This window comes from Panthera tigris, chromosome F3, assembly GCF_018350195.1.
Source record: "Panthera tigris isolate Pti1 chromosome F3, P.tigris_Pti1_mat1.1, whole genome shotgun sequence".
NCBI lineage: Eukaryota > Metazoa > Chordata > Mammalia > Carnivora > Felidae > Panthera > Panthera tigris.
The window spans coordinates 16,173,536-16,198,278 of record NC_056678.1 but is presented as its reverse complement, the minus strand read 5'-3'; the positions used below and the strand labels follow the sequence as shown (position 1 = coordinate 16,198,278).

The window sequence follows — 24,743 nt, the reverse complement described above, 5'->3', positions numbered from 1 at the left end:
GGAGAAATTCCTCCTTCTTGTCACCGTCGCAATTACTTCCTTCTCTCTTGTGGCTGGCTGGTTCAGATGACCAAGGCTCCTGCTGTGTTTTAGATGTGGGCAATTACAGCCACCAGGATGATATGGACCAAAGTACAGTGTTCAAACATGACTGGTAGATAAACGACCATTTATCACCGTTTTTTAAAAAAATTTTTTTTCTTATAAAGTTAACAAACCAAGGCTGTTGATCCCTGAATTAGAAAGTTGATTTACTTGATTATTTCCCAAAGTATGAGGTGGGAAGGAGGAGGGGAAGAGCCTCTCGTGCTTCTGCATATGTTGCTGATCCTCTAGTTTGGCAACATCTTGGGAGCATCTTCCGATCTAGTGATGTGGCATTTTGTGAATCTAAGTACCAGCCCGTGGCCCTCATGCTGGCTGCTTACGGCCCAAAGGGGAAGAGGGACTGCCCCCTCCCCCTCCATGTTTCAATCTGGCCCAGTGGTGGACACAGAGCCCTGGGCAGTTTCCCCAGGAGCAACTGTCTCCTCTTGTGAAGGTGACTCTTCCTCAGCTTGTCCTCGAGATGTGACAGTTGTTTCAGGGGAGATGCTGTGAGGCCCCTCCAGGGGAATACAGCCAGGGTGGTTTTTGCGAAAGTGCTGATTCAAGATGGCCTGGAAGGGGAAGCTTTTGCCACATACGTGACAGTGGAAGGGCTTGTTGCCTGTGTGCTTGCGGATATGATACTCCAGCTGATCCTTCCGGGTGTACTTCTTGCCACACATGCGGCAGACGAATGGCGTGATTCCCATGTGCAGGCGCATGTGGCGGTCCAGGCTCCCCTTCTGATTGAAAGATTTGGCGCAGTAGATGCAGGTGAGACGGGGGTTGTACCGGAACCACCGCTCAGATACTTCTTGCTCTCGGAGATACTCCACATAGCCACTCACTCCCATCATTGCGGACTCTTCTACCTGTGTCCAGTGAGGAAAGCAAGAACACATACGTGTAAGGATACATATTGAAAGAAATCAAATCTATTTTTACCTCTCATACCAGGCAACATGCTTATTTTTAGGAGAGACCCAAACAGGAAATTAATTACTACAAAAAAGTACAGATGTTAATATAATAATTAAAAGAACAATCTGAGGACACTCTATTCCATTACTTTAAAAGAGCAAGATGGGGGGCGCCGGGTTTCTCAGTCGGTTAAGAGTCCTACTCTTTTTTTTTTGTTTATTTATTTTTGAGAGAGAGAGACAGACAGTGTGCAAGCAGGGGAGGGGCAGAGAGAGAGGGAGACACAGAATCTGAAGCAGGCTCCAGGCTGCGAGCTGTCAGCACAGAGGCCGATGTGGGGCTCAAACTCACGAACAGTGAGATCACGACCTGAGCCGAAGTCAGATACTCAACCGACTGAGCCACCCAGGAGCCCCAAGAGTCCTACTCTTGATTTCAGCTCAGGTCATGATCTCCTGGTTCATGGGACTGAGCCCCATGTCGGGCTCCCCGCTAACAGCACAGAGCCTGCTTGGGATTCTCCCTCTTTCTCTGCCCCTCCCCTCAAAAAAGGGGCTCTCTCTCAAAAAAGAAATAAACATTAAAAAAAACAAACAAACATATAGGAGGCAATTATAGTTGTTTGGCAGAGGCTAAAGTACCAATGCAAAAGTTGACTCTGCATTAATTGGAAGAAGACTCCTCTAACTAGCAATTGGTTTTGTGTCCTTTTCTTTAACTTCTCAAACTGTGTTTTGTCTCCTTTCACATATGTAAACAGACAGTGCTCTTCATTTCCAACAGAAGCAGTTCTCAGCAGGTTTGGGAAGCAGTACGTGAAGCCAAGCGTTGAATAGTAACACTGAGGTTTTAGATGATTTCTGATTTGTCTTCTATAACATTTCCTTCTGCTCCATTTCCCTGGATAATCAAAACTGAACTCACATAAAGGACTAGGGATTATCCCACCAAAAGTTCCTGGGTGACCACGGACAAAGCACAGAGTAACTTCTCTAAGGCTTAGTTTTCTCATCCACAAAATTAAAAGGTGCCAGCTCTGCCGAATTCTCATGAGAATCAAACACAATAAAGGTACCTTGAAATATTTTGAAAGCATGTTATTATCCTGTATAGCAATTAAGGATACTGAAACGTGGATTCAAATCTGCATCCTACTTATTGTATAACCATGAGCAAGTTATTTACTCTATGTGTCAGTTTCTTCATCTGTAAAATGAATATAATGGCATCTACCTAGTAGGTTGCAATGAGCATGAATGAGTTAATTCAACGAAGCACTTACTATAGCCAAGTAAATGTTAACTATTATTAAACATTACAAACTCACAATATTATTCATAATCTTAAGGGAATAGTCTCTGAAAAAACCCGCCTAACTTTTAAGTAATGTCATACCAGTATTGTCCATATGCAAATGTCATACCAGTATTGTCCAGATGCAAAGTCAATGTAGTTTAGTTACCTGTGAGATCTTTTTACATTATCTTTTAAAATGTATTTAACTTTTAATTCCTTTGAATTAAAACGTGGGGTTTGAACTCACGACCCTGAGATCAAGACCTGCGCTGATATCAAGAGTCAGACACTTAACCAACTGAGCCACCTGGGCGCCCCTCCTTAAGGTTCTTTTTAAGTGAAGTATTCCATATAACGAATACATTTCATATAAAGGAACGATTCCCATGTTGTCTAAAATTCCATCTAGATACTTGACATGGTCTTCAAATATGTTCACCATCTTAACTGTGAATTACTAATCAGACTCAAAGAACTGAAAGGACTTTAAAAAGTCATCTATTTGGTTCATTTTTATTTGAAGATCTCCAAAACTGGAAATTTCACAGGCAACCAAATAACCCCCTATTTAGGAGATGCCTCTTTACTTATCACCTACTAAGTAACCTTAGTTACTCAAAATTAGTGATAAAACATCTTCTATTTATTGGCCACCTAAAAAGGCCAATGAAGATTAGAAGATTAGAAAATGAGAACTCTGTCCTCAAGGAAATTTCAAAGTAGAAGGACACATAAAATTCATGCAACTAGAAAAAGAGTAATTTTTATGAGTCAGTACAGAGTTGGGAAAAATTATACCATATCATCTGTAATTGCTACGGTGGTTTAAGGAGAGATCAAAGAGACCTGGGCTAGTTAGGGCACATGGAACCAGGAGCTGGGTCTTGGGGGAGCCCAGACACCTGGGAAGAACAGAGTATCCCAGACTGAAGTACAGAGACAGGAGTAAGTTTGATGTGGTTCTGACATACAGAGAAGGTCTGATAAATGCTGATGAGTGGTGGAAGAAGCCAGGTGAAAAAGATTATAATTACTTGGAGAATTAAGCCAAGTATTTTCACCTTCATGTGGCAGACAAAGGAAAAAGCCACAGGATGTTTTTAAGTAAAGAAGTAACCATAGCAGTTTAATCATTCCTGTCATCAGGAAGCTCTTCCAAGTTTATCAGAATTTGTTCTTACTGTAATGTAACTGTAATGTAAGCCCCTGTCTTGTTTCGGTTCTCTGTGGCAGGGAAAACTAACTGTGGTGGAGACTCCCCATAATGAACTTCCACACATATTAAGGTGTATATTAACTCATCTCTTAATATCATCTCCAGACAATATTACTTATCTGTCGTGGCTTTATAGCCTGTACCTTCTGCTTTGTTCAGGCAAACACGCTTGCAGAGTTCCCATATTTACCCCTATCCCATCTACATAAGAATAAGTTATCTCTACTTAAGAAAATTTTTTTAATGTTCATTTATTTATTCTTAGAGAGAACGTGAGCAGGGGAGGGGCAGAGACAGAGGGAGAGAGAGAATCTCAAGCAGGCTCCACGCTGTCACTGCAGAGCCCGATGTGGGGCTCGAACCCGTGAACTGTGAGATCATGACCTGAACCGAAATAAAAAATCAGACGTTTAACTGACGGAGCCACCCAGGTGCCCCTCTAGCCGCTTATTTAAAAAGTGCATTTCATCTCTCTGAGTAACACTTTCCTGAGGAGACACTGATTCTAGCAGTTGCCTGTTAGCGCTTCTGTTCCCACAGCACTGCTCCAGAAGCCTCGGCTCTGTGACTTGTCCCTGCTTTGTGTTCTTGTTAGTCTGCCTTACCCACCCGGAAAGTGCGTGGTCTGTCTCACGCAGTACGTATTTGCACAACAGTGACTGCATCTTACCTGAGAGGTGAAGAGAAAAGGGGCCCTAATTATATGAGTAAAGTTACTTTTCCTCCAAGCTCCTAACATTTTTTTTTAAAAACTTTTTCAAATGTTTTCTATTTATTTTTGAAAGAGAGAGAGAGAGACAGAGTACGAGTGGGGGAAGAGCAGAGGGAGCGGGGGACACAGAATCTGAAGCAGACCCCAGGCTCCGAGCTGTCAGCACAGAGCCGACACGGGGCTTGAACACACAAGTTGCAAGATCATGACCTGAGCTGAAGTCAGAAGCTCAACTAACTGAGCCACCCAGGCACCTCACATTTTCTCTAACATCTTACTGAAACTAAAAAATTCTTGAAGCGCCTAGGTAGCTCAGGGGCTTGAGCGTCCGACTCTAGATTTCGGCCCAGGTCATCATCTCACAGTTTGTAAGCCCGAGCCCTGAGTCAGGCTCTGTGCGAAGAACGAGTAGCCTGCTTGGAATTCTCTCTCTCCGCCCCTCCCCCCTACCTCTCTCTCCAAATGAATAAACATTAAAAAGAAATAAAAAACTAAAAAATTCTAATACTTACATTCCTTTTCTGGTACCCTCACATGGTAACATGCAAGTAAATATAGTTTCTAACAAGTCTTACTGTTACTATACTATGTACACAATACACATCCAATGGCTTAAGTAAAAATCAAACAAGGTATTCTCATATAACGCAGATGCTAAAAACGTTAGCTACCCAATCTTAATCCACCAGTGTTTCCTTTATTTATTTATTAATGTTTATTTCTGAGACAGAGAGAGACAGAGCATGAGCAGGGGAGGGGCAGAGAGAGAGGGAGACACAGAATCTGAAGCAGGCTCCAGGCTCCGAGCTGTCAGCACAGAGCCCGATATGCGGGGCTCCAACTCACGGACTGTGAGATCATGACCTGAGCCAAAGTCGGATGCTTAACCAACTGAGCCACCCAGGCGCCCCCACCAGTGTTTCCTTTTAAAGGGCAAAGGTATTTACAATTTACTGTGTTCCACTCTGTGAGTTCACAATCTTTTTAAAAATCAATCTTCAGTGATAGACACTTGTGAGAACAAACAAAAATATCAACCAACTACTTCAATTACTTGCTAAGGAGTTGCAAAGAAGATGGAAAACATTATTCCTATCCTTTCTAGAACATTTTAGTCTCTCAGAAGATTCAGGAGGAAAAAAAATGAAAAGACACAACCATACAAAAAAAGCAATCACATACAAAAGTGCATAAGCAATTTATTTACAAATACGTAATACTATATAAATCAGTAATTACGTAGTGTTATGCCCACAGAGTATAAAATCAGACTCTCTCCATCCCAAGTCTTAAATTACCTGCATGTAGTTTCCAGGGGTTATTTTACATTACTCTCAGGAATACAGACTGGTTCCTGTAACCAGGGAAGAGTCCCACAATCTTATCTTTTCTACTTCTCAAACTCTGCTGACACCAAAAGTGTATTTCCTGCACGCCCACAAGTAAGAAAGAAACAAGTAATCGAATACAGTATTTATTTAATGGGGTCACTGTTACCTTTCCTGTACCTTTCCTTTCTTATTCATTACATTCTGTTCACACACCGTGGCAATTTCTTCACCAACTGAGCAATCCTAACCCCACTACATACCTGGGAGCTGGGCTGCTTAGGCTCATCCATTCTCCCAGGAGACTCACTTCTGGCTCTGTGTCTCTCCGTCAAGGGAACAACACTGCCGGAGGGGCTAAATCTGTTGGAAGAGGAGCAAAAAGGGGACTAGTAGAAAAACAGTGTCAAGGAACTTAAAAAATGATGACATCTACCCCTTTTTATCCCTTGGCTGAGGAAGGGGGAACAAACAGAACAACAGATTTCTAAGAAATACTTTCATAGAGTAAATATCAGATCTTAAGGTTAAAAGAGGTCTACCCTAGTAAATTTAAGAAATATAAAATGGCATAGCAGATAGACCACATGGCCCGGTGACACTAAGGCTAAATACAAGCTTCTGTCCTTGAGGACTGGGAGACCATAAAAGCATAAATTAAAACTGGGTCTATGATTTTGTTTCTTCTATGTAACTGTTAGGTTTTTGGTTGCTCCCTCTCCCACGCCCCTGGTAACTTGTTACAGATCTCAGACTGCTGATACAGATCATGGAAGTTGAAAATCTCTGCATCCAAAGCTATTACTTCTGATTCAGTTCTAACACTGGACAAAGGGTGCTAACACAGGGGAATAATAAGTACTGTCCTCAAGGATACTTTAACTGTTAAGGACAGGAGAAGAGACCACCTACAGGGGATATAGGATATGCCCTCTGAATTTCTGTGACACATATGCCTCTTTTAAGGCCAGATGTGAACCAAAGTAATAGCTTCTTTAGTTTTCATCGTTCATGCAATTTTAATTTATTTTTAAGAGTGGGGAAAAAAAACAAATATTACCAATCGAAGTTGGTAATATTTCTTTCTTTCAACTGAGGCTTTCTTTCCATTTACTTAGATTAAAATTGTTACTTCCACTCCCCCAAAAATGTTCTGACAACCACAATATGTTAGAAAAAGAAAAGTGAAGCATAGGGCATAGTAGCACTGGTGAAAAAAAGAGACTCTCAGGCTTGTGGTAGCAGCAGTCATCGATGAAAGAAAACAGGGAAAGGTATTATCAAATGACAAATGAAAAAAAAAAAAAAAGAAAAGAAAAACTATCCAAAAAGCCCTTCTTTGGAATTACTGTCATTACACTAATTTAAAAAGAACGATCACTGCTGGTACCCTACTTCCTCTAATTGTGGTAGACGGGGGCAAAGAGAAGTGAACAGTGCTACAAAGGAAAGTCAAAGCCCCCCAGGCCACCTACCTGTGTGATAACATACCAAGGAAGGGCACTGCTGCCAGGCTCCCAGCTGATGATCAGCTCCCTGCCTGGAAATCCGAGGAGGCCCTGGCAATTACTGATCCTAGCGTGGCTGCAGCTGCTATTCTGATTCATGGAAGTGTCTAACTTTACCATAGTTCTCACAACACTGTGAATACTTCAGGACTAGGAGCTTCCTGCTTTAAAGAAATAAGAACGCAAGTCTTTTGGCACACCTCCGGTTTCCTCAACATCAACTTATTTTGGCTAAGAACATCAAGTAAGGAAGACACACTCTGTGCCACACAGAGGGCCTGCGTTAGTGACGTCTGCACAACAGCCGTTTAGACGGACAAAGAAAACAAACCGTACCTGTCAATTTCACTGCTTGTTGGCCGAGCCACCTTGGCTCCTGAAGATCCCAGAGTGTAATTTTCCTGCCCCACAGAACCATGGCCGGTGGTGTCAATCACCATGGCTGTGACTTCCTCGGCGCTACTCCCGTCTTCTCCGGAAGGCTGATTCTCAGTCCCAAGCCACTCCTCCAGGTTTTCCGTTTTGATGTGGACTGCCCCAAGAACTCTAACTTCATCATCACTCCGGGCCCCCCGGTCTGCTACTCCCGTCTCCACGTACCACTGTCCTGCTCGGTTGATTCGAAGAATGGGCTCCCGGCTCTCTACATCAGAACTCTGTTCAATTATCTGAGGGCTGGTGGACTCCTCAGGAGGACTGAGCTCCCTGATATCCAACACAGCACTAACCTGACCTCGCCGGTTTCCCTTTGCAGTATTATGTCGTGGGCTAAGGGAACGGTTTAGATTCGGTGTCACCCTGTGAGACTCCGGAGGCCTTTCTGGATGCTTTGTCCTCGTTTGACTTAATTCTGCTTCAACCTCTGCCACGTTAATTTTGAAGTGAATCCCCTCCAGGATCTGTGTACATTTGTCTATAATATGCTGCATCTGCAGAAAACTGGCAGCTGTCAGGTAGCTGATGATATCTGCCAGTTGCAGGCATATCCGCCCCGTATAACAGAAAGAAAGGAGCTGCTCAAAAACAGTAGGGTTCTTGATGACTGAAATGGAGACAGTACTCATCTCATTCAAGGACATGTGATCCCGGAAATAGGGTGAACTGGCAGCCAGGACCACTTTGTGAGCCCGAAAAGCCTGTCCCTGCACGTTGACCACAATATCACAGAGACGGCCCTGCATGCGCAGCTGGTTTAGATGGCTCAGGACAGAGTTGCTGAAGTCAGGGATCTCCAGTTGTATGTTCCCACCTTTCTCCATGGTCGTGCCTGAGGGTGTAGGCAGGCATTCAACCCTGCTGAAAGAGGAAACCAAGTTCATTAATAATTTGAATTTCACTCCTGCCATGCTCTCCAATTCAAATCTACTGAAAAATATTTTTTGGTAAAATTTCAAAATCTCCAAGTAAAAAGAGCCAACTTCCCTTATGTTTGGATATGAAAACAAGATACCCTTAACAACCCAAATGTGACTGCTAGACTTCTACAAAGTCGACCTAAGATCATACTCCCCTTACTAATAAGCTATGCAGCATCAAAACATAAGTTTAACAGAAGGGGGAAAACCAGTTGTGACAGTTCTTTTTTTTTCTTCTTTAATCACGAAGTATTCATACACTGAATATAAAATCCTGTGATAACTTTTCTTTGAAGGAGGAAAGAAATCAGCTCTTTGAATAAATGTAATTACACACTAATGGATTGATCCCTCTTGCTAATATTTTACTACATGCTGTAGAAGTTATGTTTATTATTTAGAAGGTGACTCATATCCCACATGAATGTACGTAAGCCATTATTTCGAAGCTTGAGAGTCAGAGCCCTCACACAAAGGCTTGGGTTTAGGACTCTGAAGCAAGGTCTAGGTTAGGAAACATGCCACAGCTGTGTCAGAACTCAGTGAAGATGCAGAGAACCTGAAGATGTTCAACCTCAGAATTAAGAAAGGGTAGGTACACTGCTTCTATCTAAATTCAAAGCTGGGAATTTCAGGGTGGTGATGATGCTGATTCTGAAATGTAATTCCCCAAAGCTGGTAGAAAATAGAGCATTTATCAATATGGCCAATATTTTTACATCAAAAATTTTTCTTTAAACAGCTGAAAACATTATGCCTATAACTGCATCCAACAGCCTTCAATGGTTGACACTAGTTTGTGTAAATCTCAACAGGAAGACGCTGACTTGAGCCCAACATGTTTCCATTTATCTGTAACTTTATAAGACATTACATAGTTAGCTAAAATCTAAAATTTCAGAACTGATCCTGACAAGCTCACAGTATTGCTCCGCACTTACAACACACTTAATCAGTAAATAGGGAAGTGTATACACTGCTTTTAAGAACCAACTTTAGCCAACCTGACCTTTTTCCAAAGCGTTTTTGTTTGTTTTGAAACTTTTAATCCAATAAGAGCCTCTGTCGATGCCATCATGAATTCAGATGTGTTTATTTTGGAGCCTACACCAGCGCCTTTTTTGTTTGCTCTTTCCGGCAATTCCCCAGTGAGGAGGAAGCCCCTGGAGTAAGGTCTCTCTCTACCGTCGGCACTGGAAGGGTGAGAGCTGTAAGAGGGAGAATCGGGAACGCCATGGGGTTGGCCACTCCGGTATTTGAGTGGCTTTAGTCTGCGATAGGAAGCGTGGGTAGTGGGAAACTGACAGAAGGGCGAAATGTCACCGAGGAGCGGGGGAGGAGAGGGGAGCAAGGCTTGGGGCCGGGGAGCGAGCAATCAGGTGAGGGCAGAGCACCGGGAAGGGGGCGGCGCCCCGGGACCCCGTCCAGGCGGTGTGCGTAGGCGGGCGGGGAGCAGCCCAGAGGTGGGTGTGTGTATCTGGGTGTGTCCGGGCTGCGGTGGGGGAGGGGGCCGCCCATCCCGGGGTCCTGAGGGAGGGGCCCGGCGAGGGGGCGGGTCCGGCAGCTCAGCCCGGCCCGGGGCCAAGGGGGTGGAAGGTCTCCGGTGCCTTGAGGGTGGGGTAAAGGGGAGTGGCTGAGCGCCCCAGGAGCAGGCTGCGGCGGAGCCCGGACAAGGCGGTCCCGGTGCAGGGCAGCGGGACCGGTGTGCGGGGCCCGAGCCCAGTCAAGGAGCAGCACCTACCTCCGGGGGTGGAAATGGGCCGGAATGGGCCGGAACACCGTCCCGGAAGTGAAACCCCCCACCCCCTCCCCCGGAGCGGGCGACGTGCCGGAAGGAAATCACTCACCCTTACACCGCCCCCCTTCCCCTCCCCCAGCGCTTTCCGTCCCTCGCGCCCCCTCCCCTCTCTTCCTTCTCAGCCGGTCGGAGGGCGGGAGCCTTGAGTCACGCGGGCTGTCGTGTCACCGCCCACAATGGCGGGTGGGGCGGGGCCAAGGGGCGGGCTTAGAGGAAGGAGGTGTGGCTGCAGGAGGAGGAAGAGATGACGGGAGGAGACGGGGAGGAGCTGAAGCCGGCGCTGGCGGCGGGGCGTGGAGGGGGGGGGAGGGTGCGTCATGACGTCATGAAAAGGCGTCCTTATATACTGGTGCCTGGCCCCCATCTCGGTCTTTCGAGGCTAGGAATTGGTGTTTGGTATGTATATGGTCATGTTGCATAATGGCTTGTTGGCTCGAGGCCTTCAGCTCTTGGTAGTTAAAGTCATCTTAAACTAACTGGTATTTGTAGGCCGGTCGCGGGCCTTTGGAGGGTTCCCAAGATGAAGATGATAGAAGATTACGTTTTGGGTGCGGGCGCGGCCTAAATCCTACCGCTCGGGCAGAATTGCGGAAAAACCCGTGGGCTCGCGTTCCCTGCCTGTGATGAAGCCTGCGTTGGTAGGGACATCTGAGACTGTTGATGAACGCCAACGGCTCTGATGGCGGCGCGTGCCGAGTCACCCGAGTGGGCCTTTGTTAATCTCGGCCAGGGCCTCCTTTCGGCCTTTTGCTCAGGAAAGCCGGCAGTTGGGGTAGTCCACGTGCTTCTCTGAATGGCTGCATTCCGCAGTGCACCATTATTTACTTAAGTGGTTTCCAGCTTTAACTTTCTGCACTGCTCCTTTTGTGTAAACTATTCAGTGCGCTCTTTGTAGTCGTGAAATTATGGGTGGTGTAAATGATCTGTGGTATAGGTGATAGAAAAGAAATATGCTTAGACTGTAGAACAAATGATTAATTTTAAAGTTTGTTTGGGAAGAGCGAGCAAGCGTGGGGGGCGGAGAGGGAGAGAAAATGCCAACCAGACTTAGCACTGTCAGTGCAGAGCCCAACACAGGGCTCTAAGCATAAACGGTGAGATATGATCTGAGCAGAAATCAAGAGTTGGACGCTCAAGGACTGTGCCACCCGGGGGCCCCAGAACAAAATAATTATTTTAAGAATCCTAATCTTTTTCCTAGAAATGGTGCTGGGCACGAATGCAAAGTGGCTTTTGATGGCTTCTGATGGGCAGGTAAGAAACGGGTTAATGCAGTGGAAAGGAATCCCATCTCCTTGGAGGTGGGGTCTTTTGTTAAGCCTGTGATGGTTTAAGAGTAGTGGACAGAAGGGATTTCTGAAAAATCCTATTCTGAGGCTTAACCATACCTAAAACCTTGATAGTTACTTTGGCTGCGCAGTATGTTTAATTGGATGCTCTTTGTTTTCTAGTTCTGTGCCAAAGGGGTGAAAATGGCTGCAAAGGTAAGTTACTGAAATTCCCTCACTAAGGGAAGTTAGGTTGAAAGTCCACTAAATGTGCTACAATGATGACATTGTATTTGCTACTCTTGACTGTGAGAATGACGAGAGTTACTACCACCATTCCACTTAACTGAGGCACACAAAATGGTGATTTAGAGAACTTGGAGATTGACACTACTTTTACATGAAGCTGTTTCTTCCTAGGTCCTAAAGTTCAAATTGCACATGCTACCCACGGGCAAACAGGTGAGGAACCTTTTAGATAGTCCGTGTTTACCCAATCCTTTTCAATTCTTTTTTTACATGTGAATGCCTACACTCTGGTATTCTGTATGAAATGCTAACAACCTGGAACAGATACTATGATGGTTGCATAGTTCAGCAGATTAGATCATGAAGAGATAGCTATCTGTCTGATGTATCGAAGTTGATAGGAAAATTGGTTTGCTGTTAATAGCATAAGCAAAATGTCATTAACCTAGTTTCCTTCCTTTTTTTGTAGGCGCTAAAGGGAGTTGGCTGGAAATTGAGGTGAGCAGAATTGTAATGGAGCTAAATGTTGGTAACAGGGCAAACATCACAGTACAGCTAATGGCTGTTTAGAGTTGCCTTATGCACAGGAAGCACTCCTACCACCAAGTGCTTGAATGCGTTGCTGAATGTAGTAAAAAGCAGCCTGGATGATGATAAGCAAATACTGACTGAACATGAAGGTCTTAATTAGCTCTACCTGATTTCAGGCATTTTTGACGTTGTGGGGAGAAAATTCATCTTTTGCCTCTTGTGAAACTGTCTTTATTTATTAGGTGGACTTGAGTCTCAGTCATGTTTGGAGCAACGATTTATTTTGGTAAGTATTAAGCATTTTAGTAAGCTCAAAACTTAACTGAGTGCTGATGAAATAGAATGCTTAACTACCAAGTTAACTAGTTTACTGTGGCTACTTAGTGGATGCATGTTGAGCATGCTGTGAATGGGGTTTTTGAAATGATGTTGACCAAATGTCTGACCTGAAGTGAGCATGTAGACAAATTTAACACTGAAGAACCCTGTGACAAATAACTCTGAGAAGAATTCGGTGATAATTAACATTTTAACGAAGTGTCTTGTTTTTTTTTCTAGGTTACTGGCCACTATCCTGGATGGCTTGCTTGGGGTAAGACAAAACAGTTCTTTGGTTGCTGAACTCAAGTCAAGTTCATGTGTGGCCGAAATGTGCTATAATGTGTTAAGTGTGTTCTGGTGTTTCAAGGAAGATTCAGCCATTGTGAAGTGCATTTAATTTTTTTTTTTTTTTTTTTTTGGTCAGGTGTTGATTTTGAAGAACTTTTTATATAAAGGTATGTATTCTCTAAACCTTTTTTGGTTAACAAGCAAGATACTGTTAGTGATGATTTTTGAAATTAAAAACAGATGGGAATCTCTCTGAAAAAGAGTGAAGATTTCTTACAAGCTGAAACAGTATTTGGAAAAGTTGAGAAATCCACTTGTTACTACCTGTTAACTAAATTTGACTAAATTTCTGCAGGTGTGAAGAGTTAGTGGCTCACGAGGCCCGGAATGAGGAGTTTTAAGCCAAGGTATAGTCGTTTCAAGTTGGGTGTCTATATGAAGTGGTTTAAAGCCGATACAGTGATGAGAACATAGTTCAGCAGACTTGACAGTGATGAGCAACATTGTCTTTCGCTCCTATCTGACGTATCTGGCTGCAGCAACCCTATCCATACCCTTGAAAACGAGCCATTTATTCTACCACAGGAAACGTTCAGGGTTGGGGTAACTAGTGGCTTATATACAAATGTTTTTTTTAGTTTATTTTGAGGGGTGGGGGAGGAGCAGAGAGGGAGACAAAATCCACTCTGCAGAATCCAGTGCAGGGCTCCATCTCCCTGACTTCATGACCTGAGTCGGACATTTAATTAACTGAGCCAACCAGGCACCCCAAATGTTTCAATTTTACGATTTCACATTTTGAGAAGCACGGGTTAAGTTTTTCCAGGAAATTGTAATTTTTTTTGTAAATAAGCTTCATGTTTTAAAGCAGTTTCAATATTGACAACAAAATTGAACGTAGGATCCCATACATCTGGTCTTCACGCCTTCCTCAACATTCAGCACTAGAGTGAGACTTTGGCTACAATTATGAACATACAGTGAGACCATTATCGCCCAAGTCCACAGCTTACATTAAGTAAGGTTCTTTTGTGTTACACGTTGTATGGGCTTGGACAATGTGATACATCCACCATTGTCCGTGTGTAGAATAGGTTTGCTGCCCTAAATGTTACTTTTCAGAAAGTTAAAAATGGGGAAAACCAGTACAAATTTTAAATGGCTTTTTTTCCCCCCCAACATATACAAACAGGCAGACTGTCAACCTGAACATTAAGAGGTAAGTTGGTCTGTGTTATATGTGATAAGTTAGCATGTAACCAGTGATGTAATGATTCTGCCAAATGAAACCGAATGATATCACTCATAAAACCGTTCCATTTTGTTTCTGAGGTTACTAGCAAACATCATGTGGGGTGGTTTTTGTTTTTTTCACCATAATTAACCTGCCATCGTTGCTTTTAGGGCATTTGTGAGGGCAGCAATCCAGTTAGGAGCGCAGCTTGCTAGTTGAAAGGTGAGACTAAAAACCTCAGTACTGTTGTCTTAATCCAGAATACATGATGATCTCACTCCAACTTGAACTCTCTCACTGATCATTTGATGATTATAAAAGATCTGATATTCTTTGTATTCAGATTGCAATTTGAATTAAAACATAAAAATGTGTCTAAAAGTTGCTGCTTTGTCCTTCCAGCACCTGGATGGATGCCCACAGGATAGAAGATCAAGCTTTTCAATATCAATAAATTTTTATAAACCATCTGATCAAGAGTGCTGATTTCAATTTAATGGGATGAAGGAAGGAAAATTACATCATTGTAATTAAGATCCTGTGACATTAGCTTAAAACAGTTGACATTGAGATGTATTTTATAGGATACCTTGGGCTTGAAGGTGCAGGAAAATAAACTACAGCCCTGTTCATGTTTAGAATGCAGAATGGTGGCATGATCTGAAGGATGAACTGTGTATTGTGCAGAAATTTCCTAAGGGGCTGAATGTGAAATCCTGCGCCAAAATGCTTCCTATTAAGCAGGATGGTGGTGGGTCTCTGCAAGTGTTAAATGGTATAAGGGAAGTAACCTGGTTATCGCCTCCCACCACATATTAAAAGAAAGCTTAAAAATGGGACAAATACTATGGTCACAGCTGTTAGGAGTGCTGACTTCGCAAGTCAGAATCTCACATTGACCACGGATTGCCTATTCTGTAAATTACTGAAACTGCTTGGCCTCTGGCAACATAAGAGCCTAGATAACTAAAAATCTGATGAAATCACATTAATTTAGTACTTGAAGTGTGTGGGAACATTTGTGTTGCAATTTAGGACTTTAAACAGGATTTAGGATTTTAACAAGATAGTGCAGGGGTGCCTGGGCAGCTCAGTGCCCCATATCTAAGGTTACCTCCCTTGGCCCTTCCCCAACTTGCACATTCTCTTTAAAACACGGAGGATGTTGCAAATCAATCTGGACAAGATGGTCACTCCAAATGTTTGGGTCTGGTGGAGGTGAATTTTGGTGCTTTCAGAGTGAGGAAATTCTGTTAAGCACTTTCCTATAGTCACATTGACATCTACACTTCAATCTTTTAAATTCCTTCTACAGGAAAGGTTAGATAATCCATGGTTCATTATTGCTTTTGGTTCCAGTGCCCACCCCAGTGTCTCCCAACAGGCTCTGAGACCCTCTGAAGCAGGAACCATCACTTGGCTCCAGCTCTCCCCCTTTTCATTCATATCACCAGTGGTGACCTTTCTTGGCATTACATATTCTTAGTTTCCTCTAGGAGAATGTAAACTCCGTGAAAGGGATTTAAATCTTGTTTGTTGCAGTATTTCCAAGCTTGTCATTCAGGCAGTCAGTAGATGGATTAGGTAAGTCTTTTAGAAATTTAGTGGGTGCCAAAAGATCCTCACAGTGAAATTGGCCTCTTCTATCATAGCCTATGACTTGGGTGACTACAAGTAGATGAGTTCATGGCTGGTTGAATTCTTCTGAAATGACTAACGCAATCTAAAAAGACCTCTCTAGTTGTATTAGAAGCCCAATCTCGTTTAATAAGCCTGAGTGAGGGAAGAGAAAAATAGCAAGTTTTGAATGTTACTATACGTTAAAGGTGTTTTAATCCTTATGATGGCAGTGAGTTTCCATTTTGCAGATAAACGGCCTAAAGGATCAAGTTATCAGAGGCCATGCAGTAAGTGGTAGTGCTAAGAACATATAGTGGCATATCTTAATTGACAAGTACACTGAGGATAATTATCTTGGACGACTGGAAGGGAGGGCCAAAATCAATACAGGCAGGAATGTTAAAAGTCTTGTTGCCTTCTGGTCTGAAAAGTCCCAATACATAATATACTTAGGGTCAGGGGAGAGCTAGCTTGAAAGAAGATTGGGAAAGACGAGGTTAATGGAACACAAACACCGTGATCTCCAAAAGTGGGGCTGGGCTGATTTAAAAAGATGGGCACCTACCTGGGTGGCTCAGTTGAGCTTCTGACTCTTGATTTTTGCTCAGGTCGTGGTATCCAGCTTTGTGTGGCTCTGTACTGAGTGGATCCTAAGATTCTCCCTCTGCCCCTCTAAACAAAATTGTAACAGCAAAAACCTTAATGTGACCTTAGCCTCTGGCACTGAGTGGGAGTTAGTACTACTCAAATTACGAGGTGCCCTCCAATGCTTGGAACCCATAATCCTATAACCCGTCACAGTGCTTCTACACTGAGGAAGGTGATGGATGGGTTGTGTAGAGTACTGTACTGTTACTGGTAACTTGAGTTTGAATAACATACCTACATTTATGCTTATATTTGATTTGGTTCCTTGAAAGTTACACCCATCACTAAGAGCCCATGTAAGTTATTGAGTGTAATGGAAATAACCCATTAGTTGACTCCACCCTACCAGAAAGCAGTTCTAATTTAGTACACGATGTTTTGCTAACTGCATATCCTGCCAAGCACATGAAGAATGGATCCCCGTGCAGTTATGCTCTCAAGCTAGAAAATTGGGTTCCAGGATTCCAAACTAGTGCTTATTTATCCTTCAAATGTCGCAGCTTTTTAGGTAGATAGACTTTTCTCATCTTTCAAAAAGCTGTACGTTTATGTATTTTTTTTTAACGTTTATTTTTGAGACCGAGACAGAGCATGAACGGGGGAGGGTGAGAGAGAGAGACACGGAATCTGAAACAGGCTCCAGGCTCTGAGCTGTCAGCACAGAGACCGACACGGGGCTCGAACTCACGGACCACGAGATCATGACCTGAGCCGAAGTCGGCCGCCTAACCGACTGAGCCACACAGGCGCCCCTTTATGTATTAAAGGGATCCTCATGCTCCTGAGCTTGGAAATGATAAACTATGCTTTCTTGTTCTCTCTTATTCCTGGTGTAAAGCTATGGAAAGCGTTAGTGTAGCGTGCTGCACAGGTGATAAAGCTGAGACTGGATTTGTGTTCTAGTGACCTAATCATCCCAAGCCATTGTCTGAAAGGTCAGTGCTAGCAGAAACAGACCCATAAATACAGAGAACAAACTAATGGTTGTCAGAGTGGAGAGGGAGTGGGGGATGCAGACTTCCAGTTATGGAATGAATAAGTCAGGGATGGAAGGGACAGCATAGGGAATCTGGTCTATGGTGTTGTAATAGCGCTGTATGGTGATAGATGGTAGCCACGCCTGTGGGGAGCCCACTACAACATACAAAGAAGTTGAATAACTATGTTGTGTAACACTGTGTGTCAATTATACTTCATTAAATTTTTAATAAAAAAAATTTAATGAAAATGAATTAACATGTAAAAAAATTAAAAGGTCAATGCTTGCTAAGAGTTAAGCTACCATAAGCTGCCAGCATGCCCTCCCCTGCCTGTATTAGTCGATCATTTAATTCACTCAAAAGAGGTTTTTTGAACATCTATTATATGCCAAGTAGTGCTGGGAATAGGTATTACAAAGAACAATACAGACAAAAATAAAATCCCTGCCCTCATGGAGCTTATATTCTACTGGGGCAAACAAAATACAATACACAAAATACAGTATATCAGGGAATGTGGTTAATAATATAGTACTACAGAGGAAAAATAAAGCAGGGAAAGGAGGGCAGAGCATGCTGGTGGGCTGCAGGAGCTCATTCAAATATGGTTGTTAGGGAAATACTCACCAAAAAAGGAAGTATTTAAGCAAAGGCTTGAGGTATTAGGAACTAAACAGTGCACTTATCTGGAGAAAAACTGCTAGGTGACAGCTGGGGCAAAGTCCTGGACGTGGGCTCATGACTGGAAAACACCAGGAAAAGCAAGGACACCAGTGTGGGTGGTACAGGGGGAGCTCAGGAGGAGATGGTCAGTAGGTAGCAGGTGGCAAGTCATGGAGAGCTTTGGAGGCCACTGTAAGGACTCTGGCTTTTCTCTAAGATGGGAAACGACTGGAGGGTTTTGAGCAGAGGAGTGATGGGACCCTTACTGAGACTGCTGAAGGGTAAGGATGCAAGGGTAGGAAGCTTTTGCTGGATCCTTTTTAAAGGATCAGATGCTGGATATATTTTGAAGATAGAGCTGACCTTTGAGACAAAAGTTTCTCCCGATTCATTTTTTTAAAAGAAGTTTATTTTTAGTAATCTCTACACCCAACATGGGGTTGAACTCATGACCCTGAGATTAAGAGTCGCATGCTCTTCTCATGTACCAGTTAGCCACCCCACCAGATTCACTTTCTTGATCTGACCATAAAACTGAGGACTAGTATGTTTTTGTTTTTAATTTTCTTTAATGTTTATTTAAAAAAAATTATTTCTTTTTTAATGTTTACTTATTTTTGAGAGAGAGAGCACGAGTGGGGGAGGAGCAGAAAGAGAGGGAGACAGAATCTGAAGCAGGCTCTAGGCTCCAAGCTGTCAGCACAGAGCCAGATGTGGGGCTCTAACTCATGAACCATGAGATGGTGAGCCGAGCCAAAGTCAGATGCTTAACCAACTGAGCCACCCAGGTGCCCCTAACATTTATTTTTGAGAGACAGGAGAAAGAACACGAGCTGGGTAGGGGCAGAGAGAGGGAGACACAGAATCCGAAGCAGGCTCCAGGCTCTGAGCTGTCAGCACATAGCCTGACATGGGGCTTGAACCCACAAACTGAGATCATGACCTGAGGTGAGGTTGGTGCTTAACTGACTGAGCCAGCCAGGCACCCTGGACTAGTATATGTTTACAAGATGACTTTGGAATGTCTGGGAAAAGGAATGTTACATATAATAAAACCACCTTTATGTGGCACTCACTATAGTCAGGGATATACATCAAGGACTCAACTAGGTACCTTCATATACAACACTTGAGGAAAGGATCTGTGCCTCTGTGTAACTAAAACGGAATAAGTTGTTAAAAATTTATTTTACTATTTCCAGGCTCGTGTAATTTTTATGGTAACACAATGTGGCCCTATTCATTTTTAGAGTGTAGATATCAGTTGGCATGGTGGAAAAGACAGGCACCTGATGGCAAAAATAATGTTTCTAATAATGGAAAAAGGTACCTAAAGAAATGTATTCTAAATGTAATGGAAGTTTTTCATATCTTGCTTTACTTTGGACTTGCTGCCTTTCTTCCAGGCATTAAATCCAAGACTCTGGTATGGTCAAACTCAGCCCTACTACATACAAAACAATTAAGGACAGGTCTTGCAATGAGGCTTCTGCCCTTGACTTTCTTATAATCTCAGGCAAACTGGAATTATAAACCATGGATTCTCGATTCCATCTTTAAATGACTGTGACAGGGCATGCGACTTAAATGTGTGTGTGTCCCCAAGTATTTGCTGTCTTAGTAATTGTTTCCATATATACAAAAGTCTCTGAACTTTCACTGTTTCTACCAATACCTGTTCATCACTCTAGCTTTACCATCCTTCCTGACATCTAGTGAGAAGATGCCCTCACCTTGTCCTTCCTCAGGTACAGGCAGCAGTGTTTGGCTACTCCTGGATCTTTGTTTTTTCATAGAAATTTTACAATCTGCTCTTCAAGACCCATCTACTCCCCCAAAAGAGAAAGGTGTTCTGTTGGGATCTGAATTGGATTTTTTTTTTTTGTATAGTTAAAAGATTATTCTTTACAATGTTATAGTAAGATAGATGATAAACTGCATGTATGTGAAGTGTGTAATTTGCTGAGTTTTGTGAAAGGATCAACAGGCCTGTGGCTACAGATTTACTGCACTCGTCCTCAGAAGAGGAAAAGAAAAAACGTGAAACGAAATGGCTAGTTCAAAGACCAAATTCCTATATTATGGATGTAAAATGTCCAGGTTGCTCCAAGATTATCACGGTTCTCAGCCATGCTCAGACTGTGGCTCTCTGTGGAGGCCGTTCAGCAGTGTCGTGCCAGCCCACAGGAGGAAAGGCCAGACTCACAGAGGGGTGTTCATTTAGAAGAAAGCAACACTAATGATCCACACAACCTCTTGAATTTGTGTTAAGTCACAGAAAGCCTTATTCAGTAATTCCAGTTAATCTACCAAAATACTGGAATTATGTTTAATTTTGTAAGGTATACAACAGTGATCTATTTTGGTGTCCGTTTTTCAATAAAGTTTTGATTATGGGCAAAAAAAATATTTAACAAATCTTAATTGCTACCATAGTGAAAGAGCTCTATAGAGCATTCTGAGGTTCTTAATAACTTTTGAAGATTGTAAGTGGTCCTGAGACCAAAAAAATTGAGGACTGCTGTTCTAGGTTAAGAAGCAGGGGCCTAGAGAGGTTAAATGGCTGGGTAAGGCTGCATAACTAGAGAATGGTAAAGTGGGAATTAAACTCAGGTTTGTCCAACTCACAGAGGCTCTTTCTTTTTTTTAATTTTTTTTTGATGTTTGTTTATTTTTGAGAGAGAGAGACAGAGCACAGGCAGGGGAGGGGCAGAGAAAAGCTGGGGGGGCGGGGGGGGGAGACACAGAATCCGAAGCAGGCTCTAGGTTCCCAGCTGTCAACACAGCCTGATGCGGGGCTTGAACTCACGAACCATGAGATAATGACCTGAGCCGAAGTTGGAGGCTTAACCGACTGAGCCACTCAGGCGCCCCTCATGCAGGCTCTTTCTAAGTTCACTGTCTTAGAGAAGAGTGACTCAGACATGCACTATCGCATGACAACAATTATGTATGCAGTTGTTATACAGCTGTGCCATCAGGTATTTTTACTGTGTACCTGGTTATTTCTTGTGTTACAAAGTAACTTGCTTTCCTCAAAATGAGAAAAAAGTATCTTACTTAAGGCAGTATTTTGAGGAATGGTTTATACTTAAAAAAACAGTAGCAAGAAATGTGATCAGCGTTACAGACTTCTGGTTCTTCGGAGAAGGGAATACTGGACAAGACAGAGCAGCTGTATCGACACACTGTTTTATTCAACCAAAGCCCAAGAGCATAAAGTAATACCATCAGACTCATCATCTGCCAAACCTCTCCCTGATGAGGAGAAATTGTTCATAAGACAAGGCTCTCTTGAAGCCAATAATAACCATTGATTATTTGCATATCTTGTTTTTAAAATTGGCACCACAGGATAAATCTAAATTCCCTACGAAAGTGGGGAGGTAGGATTTGAAATACAGCATCCAGTTTACAATCAGATTGTGCATTTTAAAATCCTACTTGTGTTGTTTTCAATCTTATCATTAAGTAGTTCCTTAGTTTTTTGAGAAAAGACTTAATTTAAAATTTTACCCCACCTCAATGATAAAGATCTAAAAGAGTGACATTTCCCTGGATTTCAGAATAAGCATTATGTTTTCTTCTTGAAAGGCAAGACTGAAGAAAAGCTGAGTGATGTCCAAAATGACCAGGTCTCAGATAACAATACCGGATTGTTTGACTTCTGAGGACAGGGGGCCCTTGGTATTTGCAGCCGAGAAAATACTCTCTGGATTTCAGGTGTCTTCTGTAACTCTCATTTCCAGGATAGAGAGACAACATTTTGGTCAGAATTAGGCTTTACACAGTCAATAGTGAGTTTGTTACATTTATCTCATGGGGGATAAATGGATGTGAACTGCACTTTCCCACCTCTTAAAAGGAATTTCTGGAACTTCTCTCCACTGAGAAAGGGTAGGCAGACTTGGACACCCTTTCTCACCAAGACAGCCCTGCCAACAAGAATCTTCTCTCTCCAGAGCACACTCGCAGATGGGGAGATAGGGTTCAAGGACAAACTTTAGAGAAAAGCTCCACCTAACAGTGAATCACTTTCTGCAGCTGTGAAGAACATTCACACTCTTGATCTACTGGGCATCACAGATTAGGCCTGGAAGTGAAGATGATTTTATTTTCCAAACAGAAACAACCATCGGATTGCACTGTTTTTAGAGCACTAAGAAAAATAGGCAGGGATAGAAGACTGATACTTGGTACTTAACTTTTTTTTTTTTTTTTTTTTAATGTTGTACTTCTTTCTGAGAGAGAGAGAGAGAGAGAGAATCCAAGTGAGGGAGGGGCAGAGAGAGAGGGAGACACAGAATCTGTAGCAGGCTCCAGGCTCTGAGCTGTCAGCACAGAGCTCGATGTGGGGCTTACAAACTGTGAGATCATGATCTGAGCTGAAGTCAGATGCTTAACCAACTGAGTCACCCAGGCACCCCAATACTTGGTACTTATAAATCAAAAGAATGTCAAGGCAAAAGTGAAGATAAAGTAGAAAAGAACATTTTCATTAATCAAGGCCTTGTTCTCATTTCATACTTATTAAATAATTAAAAGCTTTTATTTATGTCACAGAATGTATAAGAAAATTACAATAGCCTCTGTGTTCACTTTTCTATATATTCGAAGTTGGCCTAAGGTCAATATTTTCAATTACTTATGATTAAGGAGAAGTGTTATTCAGGGATTAAAAATAATTACTATTTTTAAAGATTTTTTTTTAAGTAATCTCTACATCCAACATGGGGCTCAAACCTATAACCATGAGATCAAGAGTTGCATGCTCTTCTGACTGAGCCAGCTGGGTACCCCAATAATTATATTTAAAAATAGAAACATAAATAGAATACTGATTAATAAAATTACTGTTTTTTTATGCTACAGATAATCAGTTTTATTTAATCTTAGACTATAAAATACATAGATGTATCTGTTCACAGATAAATAGTCCCATTTTCTTACATTTGTGTAATGCTTCATAGTTTTTCAAAGCATTTTCACTCACAATACCTCCACGTACATCATCTCCTCTGGTTCTGGCAAGAAGAGCCTTGTGAGGGAGCCAGGGCAAGTACTGTTCCCATTTCATACAAGCAGGAAAGGAGGCTAAGTGATGTTTCTGTAACTTGTTCAAGGTGAAACATTAAGATTCTGTGATTTCCATTTCAGTGATTTTTTTTTTTTTTGCATTATATCATGCTGCTTCTCACTATATTATGGTGAGAGTCAACATGTCACTATCTAGCTTAATTTACAGGATTCTCTTGATAAGGCTGGTTGAACTGACCCCTCCATCAAGGGACTAAAGGGGCAAGCATTTCCCCACGTTTCACATGGTCTGATTATCTTTGTCTTCAGTGGACAACTAACTATCCAGGTATGAAAATCATGATTAAGAAACACTAAGCTGTTCAATTCTCCAAGAAAGGGCCATCTTTACACCTCTCCAAGTCAGAAACTACAAAAGAAGTCCCAAACAAAAAAATCCTAATAATGCATGTTATCAAGTAAAAATTGGATACCTTCTGTTTCTTTACTGTGGTAAAGAATGTTGTCTGGGTTCCTTCCACCTAAAGACCCACTTACAGACCTGTGGCAGAACTCCACATCTGATTTCAGCCTTGGGGAAGCAAAGAGGACAAAGCTGAAAAGCTCAGCTTTCTGGATGATACGGCTGATTCAATGAGCTCTTTTCTGCTTCTGAGTCTGCTGGCCAGGAGACCTGGATATGATAGGGCTTCAGTTCCTCAGGAGGGAGAGAATCTGGGGCATTGCTCATGAGGTCATGCCCCCGGAAGGATTTGGGGAAGGCTATGACATCTCTGATGCTTGGTGCTCCAGTGACAAGGCATATCAGTCTGTCCAAACCTGGAAGTAAAATATCAAAGTTAACAGATGAGAATGTAACCTAAGGTTAAGTGACTAAGTTTTTCTTTTTTAAAAATATATATATTTTTTAACGTTTATTTATTTTTGAGACAGAGAGAGACAAAGCATGAACGGGGGAGGGTCAGAGAGAGGGAGACACAGAATCTGAAACAGGCTCCAGGCTCTGAGTTGTCAGCACAGAGCCCGATGCGGGGCTCAAACTCACGGACGGCGAGATCATGACCTGGGCCAAAGTGGGCCGCTTAACCGACTGAGCCACCCAGGTGCCTCAATGACTAAGTTTTTCTACAAAGGTTGTAGAGAACTATTTTTAAAAAATTTTTTAATGTTTATTTATTTTTGAGAGATAGAGCATGAGAAGGGGAGGGGCAGAGAAGGAGAGGGAGACTCAGAATCCAAAGTAGGCTCCGGGCTCTGAGCTGTCAGCACAGAGCCCAATGCGGGGCTTGAACTCATGAACCATGAGCTTATGACCTGAGCCGAAGTCAGAGGCTTAACTGACTGAGCCACCCAGGTGTCCCTGTTATAGAGAACTTTTAAATAAGAATAAAAAAAAAAATTATTTAATTTAACTTAATTTTATTTTATTTAATTTTATTTTGGAGAGAGCACAAGCAGGGGAGGAAAGTTGGGGGGAGCAGAGGATCTGATGTGGGCTCTGCACTGACAGGCTGAAGGCAGAGACCCTGATGTGGGGTTTGAACTCATGAACCGTGAGATCATGACCTGAGCTGAAGTTGGACATTCAACCGACTGAGCCACCCAAGCGCCCCTAAATAAGAATCTTTAACAAGTTGTGGCCAAGCATAGTTCCCTGCTTGGTTTGAGAGGTTTGAGAGGTTC

The 24,743-nt window shown here is 42.6% G+C and overlaps 3 protein-coding genes, 1 long non-coding RNA gene and 9 other non-coding genes across 23 annotated transcripts in view; 11 read left to right on the top strand and 2 right to left on the bottom strand.

Moving 5' to 3' along the window:
• Positions 1 to 232: 232 nt before the first annotated feature.
• Positions 233 to 10,434, bottom strand: ZBTB37 (zinc finger and BTB domain containing 37). Of its 7 annotated transcripts, none has more exons than XM_042975400.1 (5): positions 10,271 to 10,434; positions 9,433 to 9,631; positions 7,405 to 8,361; positions 5,824 to 5,923; positions 233 to 959 (listed from the first exon to the last, which is right to left on the bottom strand). In XM_042975400.1, exons 3-5 carry the CDS (start codon positions 8,325 to 8,327, stop codon positions 471 to 473), a joined length of 1,512 nt encoding a protein of 503 aa, XP_042831334.1. In that variant the 5' UTR covers positions 8,328 to 8,361; positions 9,433 to 9,631; positions 10,271 to 10,434; the 3' UTR covers positions 233 to 470. The 7 variants fall into 7 exon arrangements, 4 of the variants coding, with proteins under 4 accessions (XP_042831334.1, XP_042831333.1, XP_042831332.1 ...); XM_042975399.1 differs by lacking the exon at positions 10,271 to 10,434 and adding an exon at positions 10,165 to 10,262 and having other exon boundaries at positions 7,405 to 8,364; XM_042975398.1 differs by lacking the exon at positions 10,271 to 10,434 and adding an exon at positions 10,165 to 10,262.
• A 95-nt stretch (positions 10,435 to 10,529) lies between these two features.
• Positions 10,530 to 14,585, top strand: LOC122235704. Of its 4 annotated transcripts, none has more exons than XR_006213703.1 (12): positions 10,530 to 10,617; positions 11,423 to 11,475; positions 11,673 to 11,705; positions 11,910 to 11,951; positions 12,208 to 12,236; positions 12,512 to 12,555; positions 12,828 to 12,861; positions 13,015 to 13,045; positions 13,234 to 13,285; positions 14,071 to 14,097; positions 14,283 to 14,334; positions 14,515 to 14,585. It is a non-coding gene; the product is annotated as an uncharacterized LOC122235704 (long non-coding RNA). The 4 variants fall into 4 exon arrangements; XR_006213706.1 differs by having other exon boundaries at positions 11,896 to 11,951; XR_006213704.1 differs by lacking the exon at positions 10,530 to 10,617 and adding an exon at positions 10,650 to 10,859.
• LOC122236050 lies at positions 10,831 to 10,910 on the top strand. Its single transcript, XR_006214256.1, has one exon. It is a non-coding gene; the product is annotated as a small nucleolar RNA SNORD74 (small nucleolar RNA).
• LOC122236063 lies at positions 11,539 to 11,600 on the top strand. Its single transcript, XR_006214269.1, has one exon. It is a non-coding gene; the product is annotated as a small nucleolar RNA SNORD75 (small nucleolar RNA).
• LOC122236061 lies at positions 12,063 to 12,129 on the top strand. The gene has a single exon (XR_006214267.1). It is a non-coding gene; the product is annotated as a small nucleolar RNA SNORD77 (small nucleolar RNA).
• On the top strand, positions 12,381 to 12,441 carry LOC122236051. The gene has a single exon (XR_006214257.1). It is a non-coding gene; the product is annotated as a small nucleolar RNA SNORD44 (small nucleolar RNA).
• Positions 12,688 to 12,752, top strand: LOC122236062. Its single transcript, XR_006214268.1, has one exon. It is a non-coding gene; the product is annotated as a small nucleolar RNA SNORD78 (small nucleolar RNA).
• On the top strand, positions 13,085 to 13,169 carry LOC122236046. Its single transcript, XR_006214252.1, has one exon. It is a non-coding gene; the product is annotated as a small nucleolar RNA SNORD79 (small nucleolar RNA).
• On the top strand, positions 13,330 to 13,410 carry LOC122236052. Its single transcript, XR_006214258.1, has one exon. It is a non-coding gene; the product is annotated as a small nucleolar RNA snR60/Z15/Z230/Z193/J17 (small nucleolar RNA).
• LOC122236048 lies at positions 14,136 to 14,213 on the top strand. Its single transcript, XR_006214254.1, has one exon. It is a non-coding gene; the product is annotated as a small nucleolar RNA SNORD47 (small nucleolar RNA).
• On the top strand, positions 14,370 to 14,446 carry LOC122236045. The gene has a single exon (XR_006214251.1). It is a non-coding gene; the product is annotated as a small nucleolar RNA SNORD81 (small nucleolar RNA).
• A 1,370-nt stretch (positions 14,586 to 15,955) lies between the features above and the next one.
• On the top strand, positions 15,956 to 20,389 carry LOC107179796 (40S ribosomal protein S27-like). The gene is made up of 3 exons (XM_042976869.1): positions 15,956 to 16,019; positions 18,241 to 18,304; positions 20,002 to 20,389. Exons 1-3 carry the CDS (start codon positions 15,956 to 15,958, stop codon positions 20,261 to 20,263), a joined length of 390 nt encoding a protein of 129 aa, XP_042832803.1. The 3' UTR covers positions 20,264 to 20,389.
• Positions 20,390 to 22,878: 2,489 nt separating this feature from the next.
• Positions 22,879 to 24,743, bottom strand: part of DARS2 (aspartyl-tRNA synthetase 2, mitochondrial) — a 28,969-nt gene continuing 27,104 nt past the window's right edge. For both annotated transcript variants that reach the window (XM_007084010.3, XM_042975590.1), the window contains exon 17: positions 22,879 to 23,879. In XM_007084010.3, the coding sequence (XP_007084072.1) occupies positions 23,665 to 23,879 (215 nt within the window). In that variant the 3' untranslated portion in view covers positions 22,879 to 23,664. The remainder of the gene's footprint in view (positions 23,880 to 24,743) is intronic.